This window comes from Blennius ocellaris (assembly GCF_963422515.1).
Source record: "Blennius ocellaris genome assembly, chromosome: 11".
NCBI classification, from domain to species: domain Eukaryota; kingdom Metazoa; phylum Chordata; class Actinopteri; order Blenniiformes; family Blenniidae; genus Blennius; species Blennius ocellaris.
Genome location: NC_137660.1, coordinates 23,019,878 through 23,035,010, shown reverse-complemented (window position 1 = coordinate 23,035,010; position 15,133 = coordinate 23,019,878). Strand labels below are relative to the sequence as shown.

General features: G+C 39.5%; 1 protein-coding gene across 1 annotated transcript in view; it reads right to left on the bottom strand.

The window, feature by feature from the left end:
- Window positions 1-14,812, bottom strand: part of nlrc5 (NLR family, CARD domain containing 5) — a 38,305-nt gene extending 23,493 nt beyond the window's left edge. Inside the window, exons 1-12 of the mRNA XM_080504908.1 lie at window positions 14,741-14,812; window positions 13,796-14,130; window positions 12,375-12,464; window positions 10,278-10,463; window positions 9,839-9,993; window positions 9,302-9,433; window positions 8,535-8,850; window positions 7,435-7,822; window positions 7,094-7,238; window positions 4,410-4,540; window positions 732-960; window positions 396-637 (exon numbers count right to left, since the gene is read on the bottom strand). Coding sequence (XP_080361034.1) covers window positions 396-637; window positions 732-960; window positions 4,410-4,540; window positions 7,094-7,238; window positions 7,435-7,822; window positions 8,535-8,850; window positions 9,302-9,433; window positions 9,839-9,993; window positions 10,278-10,463; window positions 12,375-12,464; window positions 13,796-14,114 — 2,333 coding nt within the window. The 5' untranslated portion in view covers window positions 14,115-14,130; window positions 14,741-14,812. The remainder of the gene's footprint in view (window positions 1-395; window positions 638-731; window positions 961-4,409; window positions 4,541-7,093; window positions 7,239-7,434; window positions 7,823-8,534; window positions 8,851-9,301; window positions 9,434-9,838; window positions 9,994-10,277; window positions 10,464-12,374; window positions 12,465-13,795; window positions 14,131-14,740) is intronic.
- Window positions 14,813-15,133: the final 321 nt, after the last annotated feature.

Below are 15,133 nucleotides of genomic sequence, written 5' to 3'. Positions count from 1 at the left end.
CCCACCAAGATTCTTGAAGGAGTGAGACGAGGCCAAGCAAGCTGACCAAAAGATGAAGACAAAGGCAGCCAGTTAGGGTCTGACAGGATGACAGGTGGTGCGTCAGCTGAGGAATGTCAAAGGCAAAGCAAAGGCAGCTCTTTCCGGAGCATGACTGCACAGACTTAACAAGGGTTTTCAGATTCTCATTGGCTCAACACCACCCGCACCTGGGTTCCCATGTGTTACAATGGCTGCTCTTCAAAATGCTTAGCGCCGTGCCCCTGAGCATTTTCACAAAAGCACTGTATCACGTGTCAAACAAATTTGACTTGTGAAAAAATTTGTAGAGGTGTAGATGTAGATGCATGCATGTATGTATTGTGGAGCTGATGCATGGGTCTATTTTTGCCCACCTGAGCTGATGGAGGTTCTTGCACCTGGACAGGACATCTAAACATTCCAGCTCCATTGAACATGCTCCAAAATCCAAAGCAATCCCATTGCCACGCCCTGAATTAACTACAAATGCCAGAGCGTCAATATCATTAGGCAGTAGCCAGATGTTGCGCAGTTCCAGGGTGGGCCTGGAATCCACGAACTGCTTGGCCAGTTGTTGGTCTTGGGTCTCCTGGACACAGTGACAAAGCTCCAGTACCTGGGAACATGAAACAAAAATAGGTCAGAGGGAAACCCCCTCCTCCCCAAACAAAAACCCAAAAAATCAATCAGGCTTTATTCTTTCTTGCTACCTTTGGTCCGGTCAATGTGCTGTTACACAGCGTTTTAAGCAAGTTCAGAACCAGTGTCTGCCGTTTCTGGACCCAGGTTTGGAGTCCTGCTTCTCCAGAAGCTCTGGATAATTGGACCAGGGCTGAAGTACAGTTTGGAGAAGCCAGACCACACACGTACAGGAACAGGGAGTCTGTGAATACTGTCCTCTGGTCTGATTTGGTTGTCCAGCGAGTCTTTAGACTGAATCTGAGGAGGCAATGAGGAAGAGGAGAAAGCAAAGTTATACTAGAAACAAGGTATACTTTGAATTGTCTGTCTGATCGTACCAGCTGTTCACAAAGCATGATGTAAAACTTGCATCCAAAGCAGGACTCATGTGGCATTTACCTTCAATGTGCTACTACAATGAGGCCACAAGACTCAAAGTGTAAATACGAGTAATACAGTGTTGAACTGTACATAACCAGGGGATCCAGAGGTTAAAGGAAGGTGGAGGAAGAGGATAAGCTTGTGTAGATTGGGGATTGAGTGGATGTGGTTCCGTTAGTATAGCGGGTCGTTGTCCAATCCCAAGGTTGGCAGTTTGATCCTCTGCATTGCTGCCCAATTGTCGAAGAACCCAAAGTTACTCCAAGTGGAGATCTAGCGCCATACATGACAGTAACTCTACTTCAAAGAATTTATGCATCTTTGGAAACAATAAAATTAAAATTTCCTAATTATACACCAAAAAAAAAGAGGAGTGCTTCACAAAACAAAACCATCAGAAAGACAAACGTAAAGTCTGAAATAAAAGGTGTATACAAAAATATACTAAAGATAAATAATCTTTGTTTATAAATGAAAAAGGGCTGCACATATATTGTACATTTATTGTGACAGTAAGATCAACATAAATTTTGGATTTTTCAAATATAACAGAAAAGTGGGACGAATTGCAATGAAAAACCTTTATTTCACCAACAGCCCGAATTATTTCATACCTGGTGGCGACAGAGAGACGTCACAATCAGATAGCTGAAGGAAAAAATGACTAAAAACAAAAAACACAAAAGAATTCCTCAGCTTCTGAAACACTGTGGGTAACTGTGAGTAAACATGTGATTTTAAAAAAAATAAAAATAAAAAAGGAAGGACACAAAATGCATGATGAAGTCAGAGCTGGTGAAAAGAGCAGTCATTTGAAAAAACCAGCCTTTAAGCTTAAATTTTTTTGATTGACTTAAGTGATTGCATTTGTAGAAAATCACATCATTATTGCAACGTTAAACCAGATTAAAATAAATGAAAGCTTTGTTATAATTAAAAGAATTTCCAAAGTCTTTCCAAAAGAGAAACCTTTCACACGATGATTACCAAGCCATTGTCATCCTGGCAGAGCGTTTGATAATTGTTTTGAGGTCAAACATTAAAACCTTGACGATACGGGTTCAGGCAGTGGTGGAGTGGAAGTTAGAGACGCGAGCTTGTGTTTGGAGGTTTGCACAGGGTCAAATCCCACTGCTGACAGATCACTACTGTGGCTCCCAAGATCCTCAGCAGCTCGAAGTATAGGGTTACTGCTATAAATAACTATGAACAGGACAATTCTAAGCAGAGGAAAAAATGTTCCCAAAAACAGTTCTTAAAAAAAAAAAAAAAAAAAAAAAAAAAAAAATCTAATAATGTTCCATCAACCAAAGGAACCTTAAAATCATTTTTTTCCATGACTGATAAAATCAGTTCTGCATTTTATAGGCAGCAGCATTTTGTGAGTAAGTTAAAAGAACATCAGGCTGAATAAACTGCTCTTAAATAAAGAACATTCTTATTGGAGATCATCTGATGTCAAAACCAATGTTATATGAGACAGAATAGCCATTCACATTCTGAAAGAAAGTAAGAAGTAACCAACATATGGCCAATTCTGGGACTTGTGTTCAAATATATAAAAGTTGTAACAATTTCTGAAGGTTATTATCTCTTGAGTGAGGGATCTATGGTAATGAGTGTAGCTCTACTCAACTCAACTCAACTCAACTTTATTTATAAAGCGCTTTAAGCAGCCGTAGCTGAGACAAAGTGCTGTACATTGAAATAAAAATATAAGAGGCAACATAAAAACATTAAAACAATAAACAAAACATAAAAAGTTAAAACAATTTAAAAAAACCCCGAAGGCACTAAAACCAGAGCAGAGTCTCACGCTGAGGTAAAAGCCAAAGAATAAAAATGGGTTTAAGACGAGTTTTAAAAATGGACAGTGAAGGGGCTTGTCTAACAGGGAGGGGCATTCCAGAGGTTAAAACAGTACTGCAAATTTACATGTTATGAGGTGGAACTTTGCACCCTACGGCCCAGTTTATCCTGCATTGTGTAACTACTGGAGGTTAAAGAATATTCAAAAAGGTAAAAAAGTTAAAGAGCGTTTGTGTTCACTGAATGAACTTCCCTTAATGAACCAAGAAGCACCTTTGACGTCAAACACTCCTGCCATCTTATTCAAACGCCGAACCGATGAATGAAGTGACTTGTAGTGTTCAATATTTCAGTAGAAATATTGAAAACTACAAAGAAAAACATTAGAAGTCTATTGCATTTCATAGCATCATAAGAGTTTTATAACTGATTCACTCTGTGGCCCTTCATGTGGTCTCACTGTCGCTGCCCTCCCTGCAGATTCTGTAAACCTTTCCTCATGGGGTTCGACTCAAGGACGCTGTGTCGATATCAGCGATTTTCTAGCCTCCTTCTATGGAGTGACTCCAAACATATCTCACACTGAAGCATGCTCAACTTACACAGGTCACGTTGCTTCCGTGGCCGGGTTATTTCTCGTGTTGCGTGTTACCATATATGGTTCAGATTCACTTACACTCTGTTGTATTTTACTCTGCTAAGTTTTAGCAGCTCAAGTTTAGTTACTTTAATCTAGTTTCCTAAAATTCAGTTATCGGAGATGTGTTTTGACTCTCAGGTGACAGAATTCTATTTTTGGTAGCAGTTCAGACATGCGAGAGATGGCTGTGGCTGTTTACTTCACATATAAAATGCTTTAGAATTTTCATTTTGTAATGGAGCATTGCCTGCAAGAGAGGAAGAGCGCCACAAGAATGTTATTAAAGACATTTCGGATTTTATCACATGGTGCAGTTTTAGGGTCTTGTCAGGATTTATAACGAACAACTTGATTGAACTTGATCGATTGAACTTCATGTGTCTTTGAGCAAGACACTAAATTATATATTTCTCCCAATAGAGGTGGAGCACTGTGTGTGTGTGTGTGTGTGTTGATCAATATGACTCACTATACAAGCAAAGCTCATTTACAATCTAATATGAAATCATTGTTGTCATGTACAGTCAAAGCATTTCTTGGAAATTTTAAATTAGAAAAGAAAACTATGCAAGAAAAGGTGCAGCAGTCAAAAGTAAGATAATTCTTCGTTGTTTTTTTTCTCACAAAAATGAGCAAAACTGAAACTATGTGTACTAAGCATGACAGTTGCAGGCTATATATTTTTCCACTCTGTGTATCTCAAATCCTTTGGACAATGTCTGTGTTGGGGTAAAACCTTAACCTCAGGACCTTCAGGATACAATCAACAGACTGTATCTCACAAACACAGAGGCTCTCTGGTCTTCAGTAAACTGCTTGTGCTTTGGAAAATATAACATGTTTGTTTGTGCTTAGTTTCCCTAAATTAATTACTCACCTTTTCTTGAGTAGGGCACCACTGACGTCGTTACTGGTCATGACTCGAAGTGCAGCAAAAAACTCCTGCACAGTTAGATGGATAAAGCTGAAGGCTTTGACAGACATCCCATCCTGGAGCCTGAACTCCACCTAAAAGAACACAATGATGCAGATTTATCTTTAGAATGACTATGATTTTTATTTCATTTGTACAGCTGATATGTTATCAGGTGCAACGCAGGTAAGATTTAATAATAATTTGCTTGGAAAAATAATTTTATTAATCTTACAAGGTGTCTGCCAGGTCAACATAGATTTTTTTTTGTGTGTTTCTTGTTGTTTTAAAACCATATGTACTTCAATTTACACTCCTGAATTCTGATAAAAACTGAAGTTATCATATTTGCCTCAAAACATCTGAGAGAGAAATGATCAATGCCTGCAATGCCTCTAAAACAAGGAACATGTTGAGAAATTAATCCATGCATTTGTTACTTCCAGAGTAGACTATTATAACCCCTAATTATCAAGATGCCGCATTAACTGCTTATAAAGTCTTCAATTGATTCAAAATGCTGCAGCAAGAGTCCTGACAGGAGCCAGCAGGGGAGATCATATCACTCCAATGTTAACTTCTCTTCACTGGCTCCCTGTTAAATCTAGAATAGAATTTAAAATCCCAAAAGCTCTTAAGAACCAAGCTTAGTCCCATATTACTCCAGCAGAACACTTCATTCTCAGATTGCTGGGTCAAAACAACTGGGGACAGCAAAAAGCGTCTTATAATTTTCCTTTTAATACTGCATTTTGTCCTGCAATTACTGAATATTTCCATAAAAACTTGAGTTTGAATAACCTTGAAATGACTTTTATTTTTTGGGAGGGGTGGTAATCTTCATCTGTCCACACATTGTACAGAATTGCTGGTGTCAGTACTGACTCTAAAAGGAAGGCTTAAACCCTCTCTCTCTCTCTCTCTCTCTCTCTCTCTCACACACACACACACACACACACACACACACCACGGATGGTTTGGTGTGGGCGCATGTGGGGAAGCTTCCGTAAGGCTATTCTATGTTTGACGCATCAGCGACCTCTGCACGGCTTCGTGTGGCCAAATTATGTCATTTTAGCCACCACGCTCCTCCGTGCAGCCCTGTTCACACGGACGTCACCACTCTGTGTGCTTCCAAATGTTTCTGACTACACAGACAGAGACTGCGTAAAAAAAGGCGGCACTAAAGAGGCGGAGGACTGAAGACTTGGGTTTTAAAGACACAAAAAGCATAAAGCGGCACATCCACACTGGAAACACAAGATTTGACTCATACATGCCTATTTGCTTCAGTTCACTTTTAATTATATGGCTTTACACAACCCAACATCGCAATATTTCCCACATCAAAACCCACACAAAGGTAATACATTTTACCATGTACTACTTAAACTGATGAGAATAACACGAGCAACACAAGTCACCAAAGCACAGAAGATTGAATTCAAAGTAAATACTGTATTCATGGTTGAAAATTAAGAGTCTCAACACAAAATGCTGTTCATACAGTTCATAAAAGAAAGATTCTTCCCATTGTTGAAAGAGACAGAAAAAAATTTAATAAACCTCTTCATGAGCAAAAGGGAATCCGTTCAGGAACACAGGAAAATTCATTAAAAAAAGAACAACTGCCCCAGTAAAAAAAAAAACAACGACTCAGCACCTGAGTGGATCTATTAGTCACAGTTAGTCTGTGTACTTCAAAACCACTCTTCCAAGAGTTATGGCAGGAATGGCGTAGATGCAGACAGAGAAGGAATGCCGTTTCGGGTCCGGGTTGAAACGGAGGCAATACGTCCGGTAGCGACGCGATCGGTAAGATTTAATGACTTGCTTTCAGTAATACCCAGTATAGGAGCTCCGACACGTCTGTGTTTCACTTCTGCCGGCGCGCACTGACAGCTGAGGGGGAGATTTTTAAAAGCAGCACCAGCAACGCCTTGGAGGTCTTACATTTTATGATGCTTCATCTGCGTAACCCCCAACTAAATCTGAGGTGGGGGACCAAGGAAAATCCTCTTCTTCACTGTCCTCCTCAAATATCTGCAGGATCCATTGTCACTCTTCCCTGTTCACCTCTTCAGCTGTGGGGAGGCACGACTTCATTTGAGCCACATTGATGACACATAAGTCTTCCTCAGTGTCCTCAGAGACCACGTCATAGGTTAGAAGTCCGAGTCTCCGAATAATTCTGTAGGGGTCTTTCCAATGTGGGGAAAGATTGGTAGTAAAAGCCAAGGTTGAGTATGGCTCCACACATGGTCTTTATGTGAAAAATCTCCATCTCTCATTCCTTTGTCATAGTTGGGTTTTTTTTTTTTTTGGTTTCTGCCTGGCTTTGTTAAAGTAATTTTTTTTTACAAATCTTCTCAACTCCTATATCCAGCAATGGAGCTAGACAGGGGTGACTCCACTGGAAACATGGACTACTGTATTCAACGCAAACCAGAATTCAGGCAAATATTTGTCCCAATGTTTGTGTCTATCTGTGTTCCGGAAATTGTCTCCAGGTATGACATTTTATCACGGGCCACGTCCCATCAGTGTCTCAAGCGGTTAAACAGAGATTTGGGAGTTTTGAGATTCGATCATGTATAATATACAGCACAGAAATGTCCAGGCGTTTGACTCATTCGACCAAGCCTCACCTGTTTGAAGAGCCCCGTCCTGATCGAGAACTCTAACACATCCCGTGAAACCTCTTCCTCCAAAAACAGGATCTTGTGTTCCTCCAAACCTTTCCAAGCCAGTTTGCTGAGCTCACACAGCTTGGACTGGTGCTGTCTGAGAGAGCTAGGTGAAGAGACAGAAAACAAATACAGTTCTTCAGAAATCCTCTGAACAACTACATTCTAAAAGTGAAGAATTGAAACAATGGTAAATGTGAACCTTAAAACTTAAAAGTAGTGTAAAGTTTGTGTTTTGATACTGTTGTGTCACCAAAACATTGACATTCCAAATATTTTCCGTATTTCTACTTAGCCTGCACCTCTGAGGAAATCTGGTGGGGTCTGGCTGTTCTTCTTCGAAATTGTCACGGGTAAGAAAGGCACTGAGCAGAGTGAGGTAGACTTGGGTAAGTGTGCTGGGAACTGCAGTTTGAAGAAGCTCGTCTCTTCCATTTGTTCCATCACTTTGCATATCTTTACTTCTTTCTGTGTGTCCGTCTTTTTCTGTTGTTAGTCCCCTATCTGTTCCTTTTTCTGTTTCCCTGCTTTCAAGGTTTTGTATCGTTTGTGTCCTTTCTCCACGCAGTAAATAATCCAGACAGATGCAGCAGATGTTGCACAGGGCCGGGAGGGAAGACATGGCGAGGAGGTGTCGACTGGAGAAAAGAAGATCTGCTGCATTCTCTTTGAGAGCTCCGTCTGAGTGACCTTCACAGGTGGCACATAAACAAGTTAACAATAATACAGATTTCTTTTTGATTTACTTTACCTGTTTACACCTATGCTAAGTCTTTCAAAGGGTATTACAAATGAACTGCCTCAGTGCCTGGCCCTCACTCACCTTTGATGATGAAAACAAATTCGGGTTCAGGGATTCTATCAGCCTCTAACTTGCGCTGCACAATATATGGAAAATTGATCAACATTCACTGCAAATTCAAAATAGATCAGAGATGTCGACTAGTTGTTTTAAACATTCACTCTATAACACTTTTACTAGTTTAAAGTAGGTATGCACAATAAATCTATCATCTTCCTACTATCAACACTTCAAATATTCATCTTGCACGATGGATTCATGCTCTGCATGTCAACATATATGGAAACCCTACTGCTGTAGACTGTGCTGACAACAGATTGTATTTCCCAACATATCATACATGGAGGCAACAGACCAGAAGCTGGTAGCAAAAATCTAATAGTAGTCTCTAGTAGTATCTAATCTAGTAATATCACACAACCCAAGTTCGGAGATGTGTCGTTTTTTTTGCTTAATTATTTTGCAAACAGCACAAGAGAAATTATTTTCCCAACAGGATCCATTAGTTAACTGCAATCTAAATCACTCTGCTGCCACCAGGTTTTACCCACAAAAATATAGCATCACAATGTAAATAATTATAGATGAAAAATGTTTTACCTTTTACATGAAAAAAGTTGTTCAAATACTCTTGGATCTCTTGGCGGTTCCATCCCAGCAGCTGTCCCACCTTGTCTGAGACGCCATCCAAATCTACAACGTCACGCAGCCGACAGGTGACCAGCACCGTGCTTCCTGGAAGGAGCTGGCGACTCAGCAGCCCTGAGATGAGGTCTGCCACAGGCAGTGAGTTTTCCAAGTGCAGTGGCCCTCTGTGCAGTTCTGTTCCACTGAGTTTGCTGTGAAACTCATCATAACCGTCCAACACCCAACAGCTCTGCTCTGGATTGGAGAGGAGGTAGTCCACAATGCTTCTCTGATCGAAGGATTGAAGCGTGGACGAAGGACAGGATATTTCAGATCACCCGGATTGAAATCATTGGTTCTACACATGTAGCGTGAAGCTGCTCGAGGCTTTCGCCTGTACTTGAAGCACTCGTGATTCAGAAAAGATGCACTTCTTTCCGAGAGATTTTGTTTAGCCGCCTTATTGCTGACCACAGTTCAACATTGTGTATTTCATAAAACATAACCTATATGGACTACATCTTTCATTAGTGACCTGATGTCATAACATATCACATCCTGGTGTGCGTTTCCTGCCTTTCCCGTTTCAACATCAAAAGCAATCAAAGCATTTGGATCAATTCAAAAGTCTTGTTTTTGTCCAATGTTTCAAATAAACCATTTCTTGTTCAGAAGTTTTATCAACCATAATGTTTAAAGATCAATCTTCGCAAGAGCCTATTGGAGAAGAAAAGCCTTACCTTTGCCATGTCGCCCCCTTCAGGCGGGAGGTAATGTTGGAATAGCAGCTCGGACAGGGAGAGGGGGCTGGGCAAATGGTTGAGCTGACGAAACTCAAGCAGAACAAAAAGGTAAGACGAAGGGAGCGGGCCCTGGAAGGAAAGGAAATTATGAACATGAGAGAAAAGCGACGTCTGGGGATCTGATCAGGAAACAAAATATACCATAAATAAATAAAAGTGTTCAGTGGGAAATATACAAACTAAACTGTAAATGAGTGATAGTAATAATCCATTGGAGATGTTAAGTTGAGGGGGTTGAATGAAAGCAGATCAAGCAGGAACAAGAATGAATAAGGTGTAAGGAGGAGGTTATTTTAGATATTATAAATAGGTATTGATGGTGCTAACTGATTTCCAAGGTTTTATCAAAGACACCTACAATGTTAAACATATTAATGGGAAGGGGATCTGATTTCAGTAGATAGACAAACAAGTATGCCAGTAATGTAAATGGTAAGTGATGACAGTAAATGATGAAGTAATAGTAGAACTCACTAGGCTGTTGGCCCACTGCTGTCCCAGATGAGACATCAGCAGAGTTTTGCCTGACCCGGCCTGTCCTGTGAGAACCGTTATTTTTCCTGTGATTTCCTGAAGGAAGCTGTCCAAAGTCAGTCTGGACTCCAAACACATGAAATCTCCGTCCGGCTCTGAAATCACAGTAAGAAATTAACCAGAAATTTTCTTTAAGAATAGGTTGCTGCATGTTTGATTTGGCACAATTCTAAGGCCGGATGCTTTTCTTTGGGGTGAAGAGCCTCGCTCGGGACCCTCAGTGGTGACACGTCTTAAACGGGATTCAAGCCAGCAAACATCTGCCTACAAGCCTCCTTCCAAACCCTTGAGGTCACCACTTCCCCCTTTTTTATGTCAAATTAATGCTAACCTCTAATACATTTTTCAAGTTCTCGTTGCACAATGAGAGGAAGCGGACCTGGTGTTCTGCCCCCTCTGTCTGCTGGGCCTGGAGTTTGATCAGGTCTGTCCCTGCCTCTGTTAGCGGTCCGTGGGCTGACCCACACACTCTCCAACTGGACGTCTCTCAGCAGATGTTGCGTCAGTCGCTCCCACCGGCGCAGCAGTGAATGTTTGACTGTGGATATGTACACCTCCCAGTGATCTGTGGAGCGAATCAGATAAATAATAACAGACTAACTACCACAGAAATTTTCTATAAAGCAGATTTTCGTCCACTGCATCCCAGCTGATAATTTATAAATTGTTCAAAAATAAAAATTATTCAAGCCAAATCAGCACACACTATTTAGAAAACTTAAAGCACAAAATAATTAATCAAAAATGTTTAACATGTCTTGATAGAACAGCTAAAACAAACAGTAACAACTGCTGATCTGGATTTATCCACATATACACAGAAGAATTGAGCCAATCCTGGTTTTGTTAGACTTGTTATAATAACAATAGAATAATAAAAGTCACCATAGTAAGTAAATAAATAGATACTGTTATATAATCATCATCATCATCATGCTTATTCATTCCTTTTAATGAGTTTTTTGCTTTCTGTGAAAATGTAGGTAATGGACAAATTAATGTTTGCACATGTGAAAAAATTTTTTTAAACTTGATATCATGTGAAAAACACATAGAGAAGCTGATCGAACAACTTAGGATGCCGTCTAATGAATGTGCAAACCAACACACACTATGTAATTAGCATACCAATAAGGAATACGGGTTGTGTGTTAAAGATTGTTCAAAAAACTTAATTTATGCCAATGTTTAATGTGACAACCCTCGCTTTGTTTGAGATTGAATTTATTTTCAATACATTTGAAAAAAAGTTGTAGCAGCTGGTAAGATACTTCTCATGCTGCCTCTGCTTGACTTTTATTATGACATGTGAAGTCTTGCGGTCTTATCTGAATCTCTTTCTTTTTTTTAATATTGAGGTTTTTTTTGTTCTTTTTTTGTGAGAAATTCAGATTTATTTCCTCGAACACTGAGCTCTTTGAGAATTTCCTCCAGCAACACATTCAACTTAATAATATTCCTTTATATTTAGAGCTTGTGGAAGCTCAGGGCTCCATACAATCACGTCATGGAAAAGAAATCGTTCTGACACTCCTGTTGTCACTGAGGTTGCACATGAAGTTACTCATGATGTTGTTCTTAGTCGATCCACAACAAAATGTATGCAATTTATTGGTATGAACAATTCATCACACTTTATACAGGAGTTCAGTAAATAAGCCCATTCGTATGTGCTTTAGAGTGAGACAACAACTAAACGTGTACAGCTAATAATCATATAGTCACACCTAAAACTACTCCAAGGACTTCTCTGTAAATAATCAATTAACACAAATATGAAAAATTGTGATGTAACTTCTCACTCATTATACGGGGTAATATACAGCCTACCCTTTAGTGTTATTTAAATTAACTTGAAGGAAAAATAAGATGATAATAGTGTGAATTTCCATGAAAAATTTTAATTTCATTTTTTTTTTTACTTTATTTCAAACATACAAATAAAAATAAAGAAAGGAAAAGAGACATTCATATTTAAATTGGTAAAACAAAAAAAACCCTAATGAAACATCACATCCCACTTGCTCATATTGATATGTCGATAAGAGTAGGAAGAAGTAAAAAATGCATTCATTCCTACCCCTCAAACACTCGGTGACTAATATTTGATGATTGCTTAATCTGGATGCTTAATCTGTTCTTTACTCCAGATTGTGACACAGAAGCTTTTTTGAGTTGTACACACAGGAATCTTGAAATTTAGCTTTCTTCTAAACTCGTACCCACTCACTGTCTTACTGAACATTTGTTTGTGCGCGTGTGTGTGTGTGCGTGCATGCGTGTGTGAGAGAGAGAGAGTTGATCAATGTGACTCACTATACAAGCAAAGCTCATTTACAGTCTCAAATGAAATCATTATTGTAATGTACAGTCAAAGCATTTCTTGGAAATTTTAAATTAGAAAAGAAAACTATGCAAGAAAATTTGCAGCAGTAAAAAATGTAAGATAGTTTTTAGGTTTTTTTTTCTCTCCTACCGATCCTTGGCCGTTTGATGATCTGCAGGTCTGAAGGAGGTGATGGTGACTTCTGGTCCTCTGCAGTTGGACTAATACTTTCACGATTGCCTACAGCATGAAAAAAAAAGACATAAAGTGCATTAAGAACATATTCTTATATTCTAAATATTCTAGATTTTCTCCTAAATCTTGCTTTTATTTTATATATTGAATTGAAATTGAATAAACATAGGGTTGGGGAACACAGGGGATTCCCAGCATGATTGCGTGCAAACGACTTTGAAACAAATTACTTTCAGTTTCTCTTATCAATGTGGGACATCAGCAACGTTTAAATTCTCCATTTTGTTTCCCCCTCCCTGGACTGTTTTGTTGTCATTGCAGAAGTGCTGATGTGGTTGAGTAGGAAATCCTAAATTAAACCAACACGTACTACTTGGTAAGATTCAATCTGTGGGTGTGTGCAGTGTGAATTTAGACTTAGGTTTTACTCTTGAGAGGTCTGTCTTTTTCCTTAGAGAATAAATATTGGATGACCTCCTTTTTTCAGACCTTTTTTTGGTAACACACCCATGTAAACATCACTCAGTATAAAAAGATGTCGCAGAGAACTATCTGAATGATACACAATGTCAATTGATACCTTACAGCCATCTGAATAACAACAAACATAACAACAACATTAGTGGTTCTCATTCTCACCACCAAACAAGAATATTTCCATTTCGGAGTCGGGGGCCTTACTTGCAACATTCACATGAGATCAATCTGTGACTTTAATTTGCCCATGAATGTGAACAGGAGTGTGAGTGATAGTCTCTCTCTCTCTTTGCCTTGTGACAGACAGGTGATCTGTCCAGGGCGTAACCTGCTTTCTCAATATTTACATGGTATCCACTCCAGCCCTTCACAACACTGAATTAAATAAAGTAGTGTGGAAGATGAATGGGGTTAGAGAGTACAATCATATAAAAGATCAAAAATTCTTAAACTAATTTGTCCAGTTTTTAAAAATATAATCTGAAATAGGATTTTTTTGCACCTTGTGCATCCTCAGAAATCAGCCACAGCTGGTATACTGTAACACTTTTCTCTTAAAATAAAATTAAACCCTCATTGAAAATTGAGTCTCCGCCTACATTTGATTGTAGTCTGCAAATGTTAGTGTTTAATTGTCCTCAAAATGTAAATGTGGACACATTTCCTCTCAGTGTACTGTTTTGAACAGTCACAGAACGATTTTCAATAAAAATGTGTGCAGCTTTATTACAAAAATATTCAACCATTAAATCAAATTGTTGTGACTTATGGGAAACTTTCTATTATAGTCCACAACAACTGTCACATTATGTTTAAAAAGGTTGATGACTCGAATGAGCATATGAAAGAAATCGACACAGTGGAATATCTGAACAACTATCGAGGGTGATGGGACTCACTGCTGCCTTGTCCAGCCGCTGACATGAGCCTGCACTCCAGATGCACGGGGATGTCGTCGCACAGCATGCACACACTCTGGAGGAAGCTGCTGCACTCTGCTGCACTGGCCCACCTGAAGTATTCCAACATGGCCTTGACCCGCTCCGGGCCGCTAGAGGTCAACTGGCCCGGCAGCGCGGCTTCACCAGGAATCATCTGGAGCAGCTTTGTAATGACCCCAGGCGACTGCCGACTGAGGATGTGAAGCAGCTCAGCAGTTTCCTCAACCAAGACGGAGATCACATCTTCACCAGGATCAGGGTCGAGCTCCTCATCCATGGTCTGACTCCATCAGCTGAATACAAACGCACGTATGTGGACTGGTGGATTGAACAGGAGGTAATAAGCAACAAGAATAAGCACAACCCGTTTTTTCAGAAAAGGAAACAAGTTCTACTGTTAGTTTTGGACTTGTTTTAGCGGAAACCCCAACTGTGTTTGTTTGGGGGATGTATATTTATTTATTTTTTCATCTATATTTTTTCCCTCTATTTCTATCCCTGCGTTGGATGATCTTACAATGTAAAGATTACGCAAATACAGTGATCAGTTGTAAAACTTGTCCAAGGTTTGCTTCTCATCCGAAGCTGCCAGATTGTCTAGAAATGACTTTGCATCCAAAGCCCATTTTTCTAAAACTGGAAGTGAAAGTTAATTTTATATACGGATGCTGACAAATAAAAGCATGAATCCTACAAACAAACTCATTAGTTACATAGAATTTTAAGTAATCTTAAGCAAGTATAAGATCCTACTTAAACTTAATTATGACAGTACAGTATTTGTAATGTTCACAACAATGTTAAGAATCTGAGTCAGTGGATTTGAAAAATACGCATTATTATGTGTTTATATAAATACGTCCTTCTTAAAACTGCTGATTCCTCATGGATAGAAGTGGTTACCAATTTCTAGTATGAGCTTGGACGTTTTTAGTAGTTCCAGCGGGTCCAGTCGTGGTGTGTCCTGACATAACCTACAGCGGAGGTCAGTTAAGGTGACGCACTTACACTATGTGCGTCCGCGTCTTTTACGCCAGCAGATGAAAGCACCTCGAGTTACGCTGATTATCATATTTAAATCCATCAAATATTAAGAAATAAATGGAGGACTCACCGACTACATGTGTAAAGGGCTGTATCTCACTGCAGCCGGACTCTCCTTATTATTATAAAACGAAACTTACCGCCTGCTCGTGTGCGCGCTTTTGGTTTCGTTTTTGCCAAGCTGGCACGAACACAACGCGCCACTTTATAGTGCGACTGCCTTTGATGGGTAAGAAGTTTGAAAGATACCGT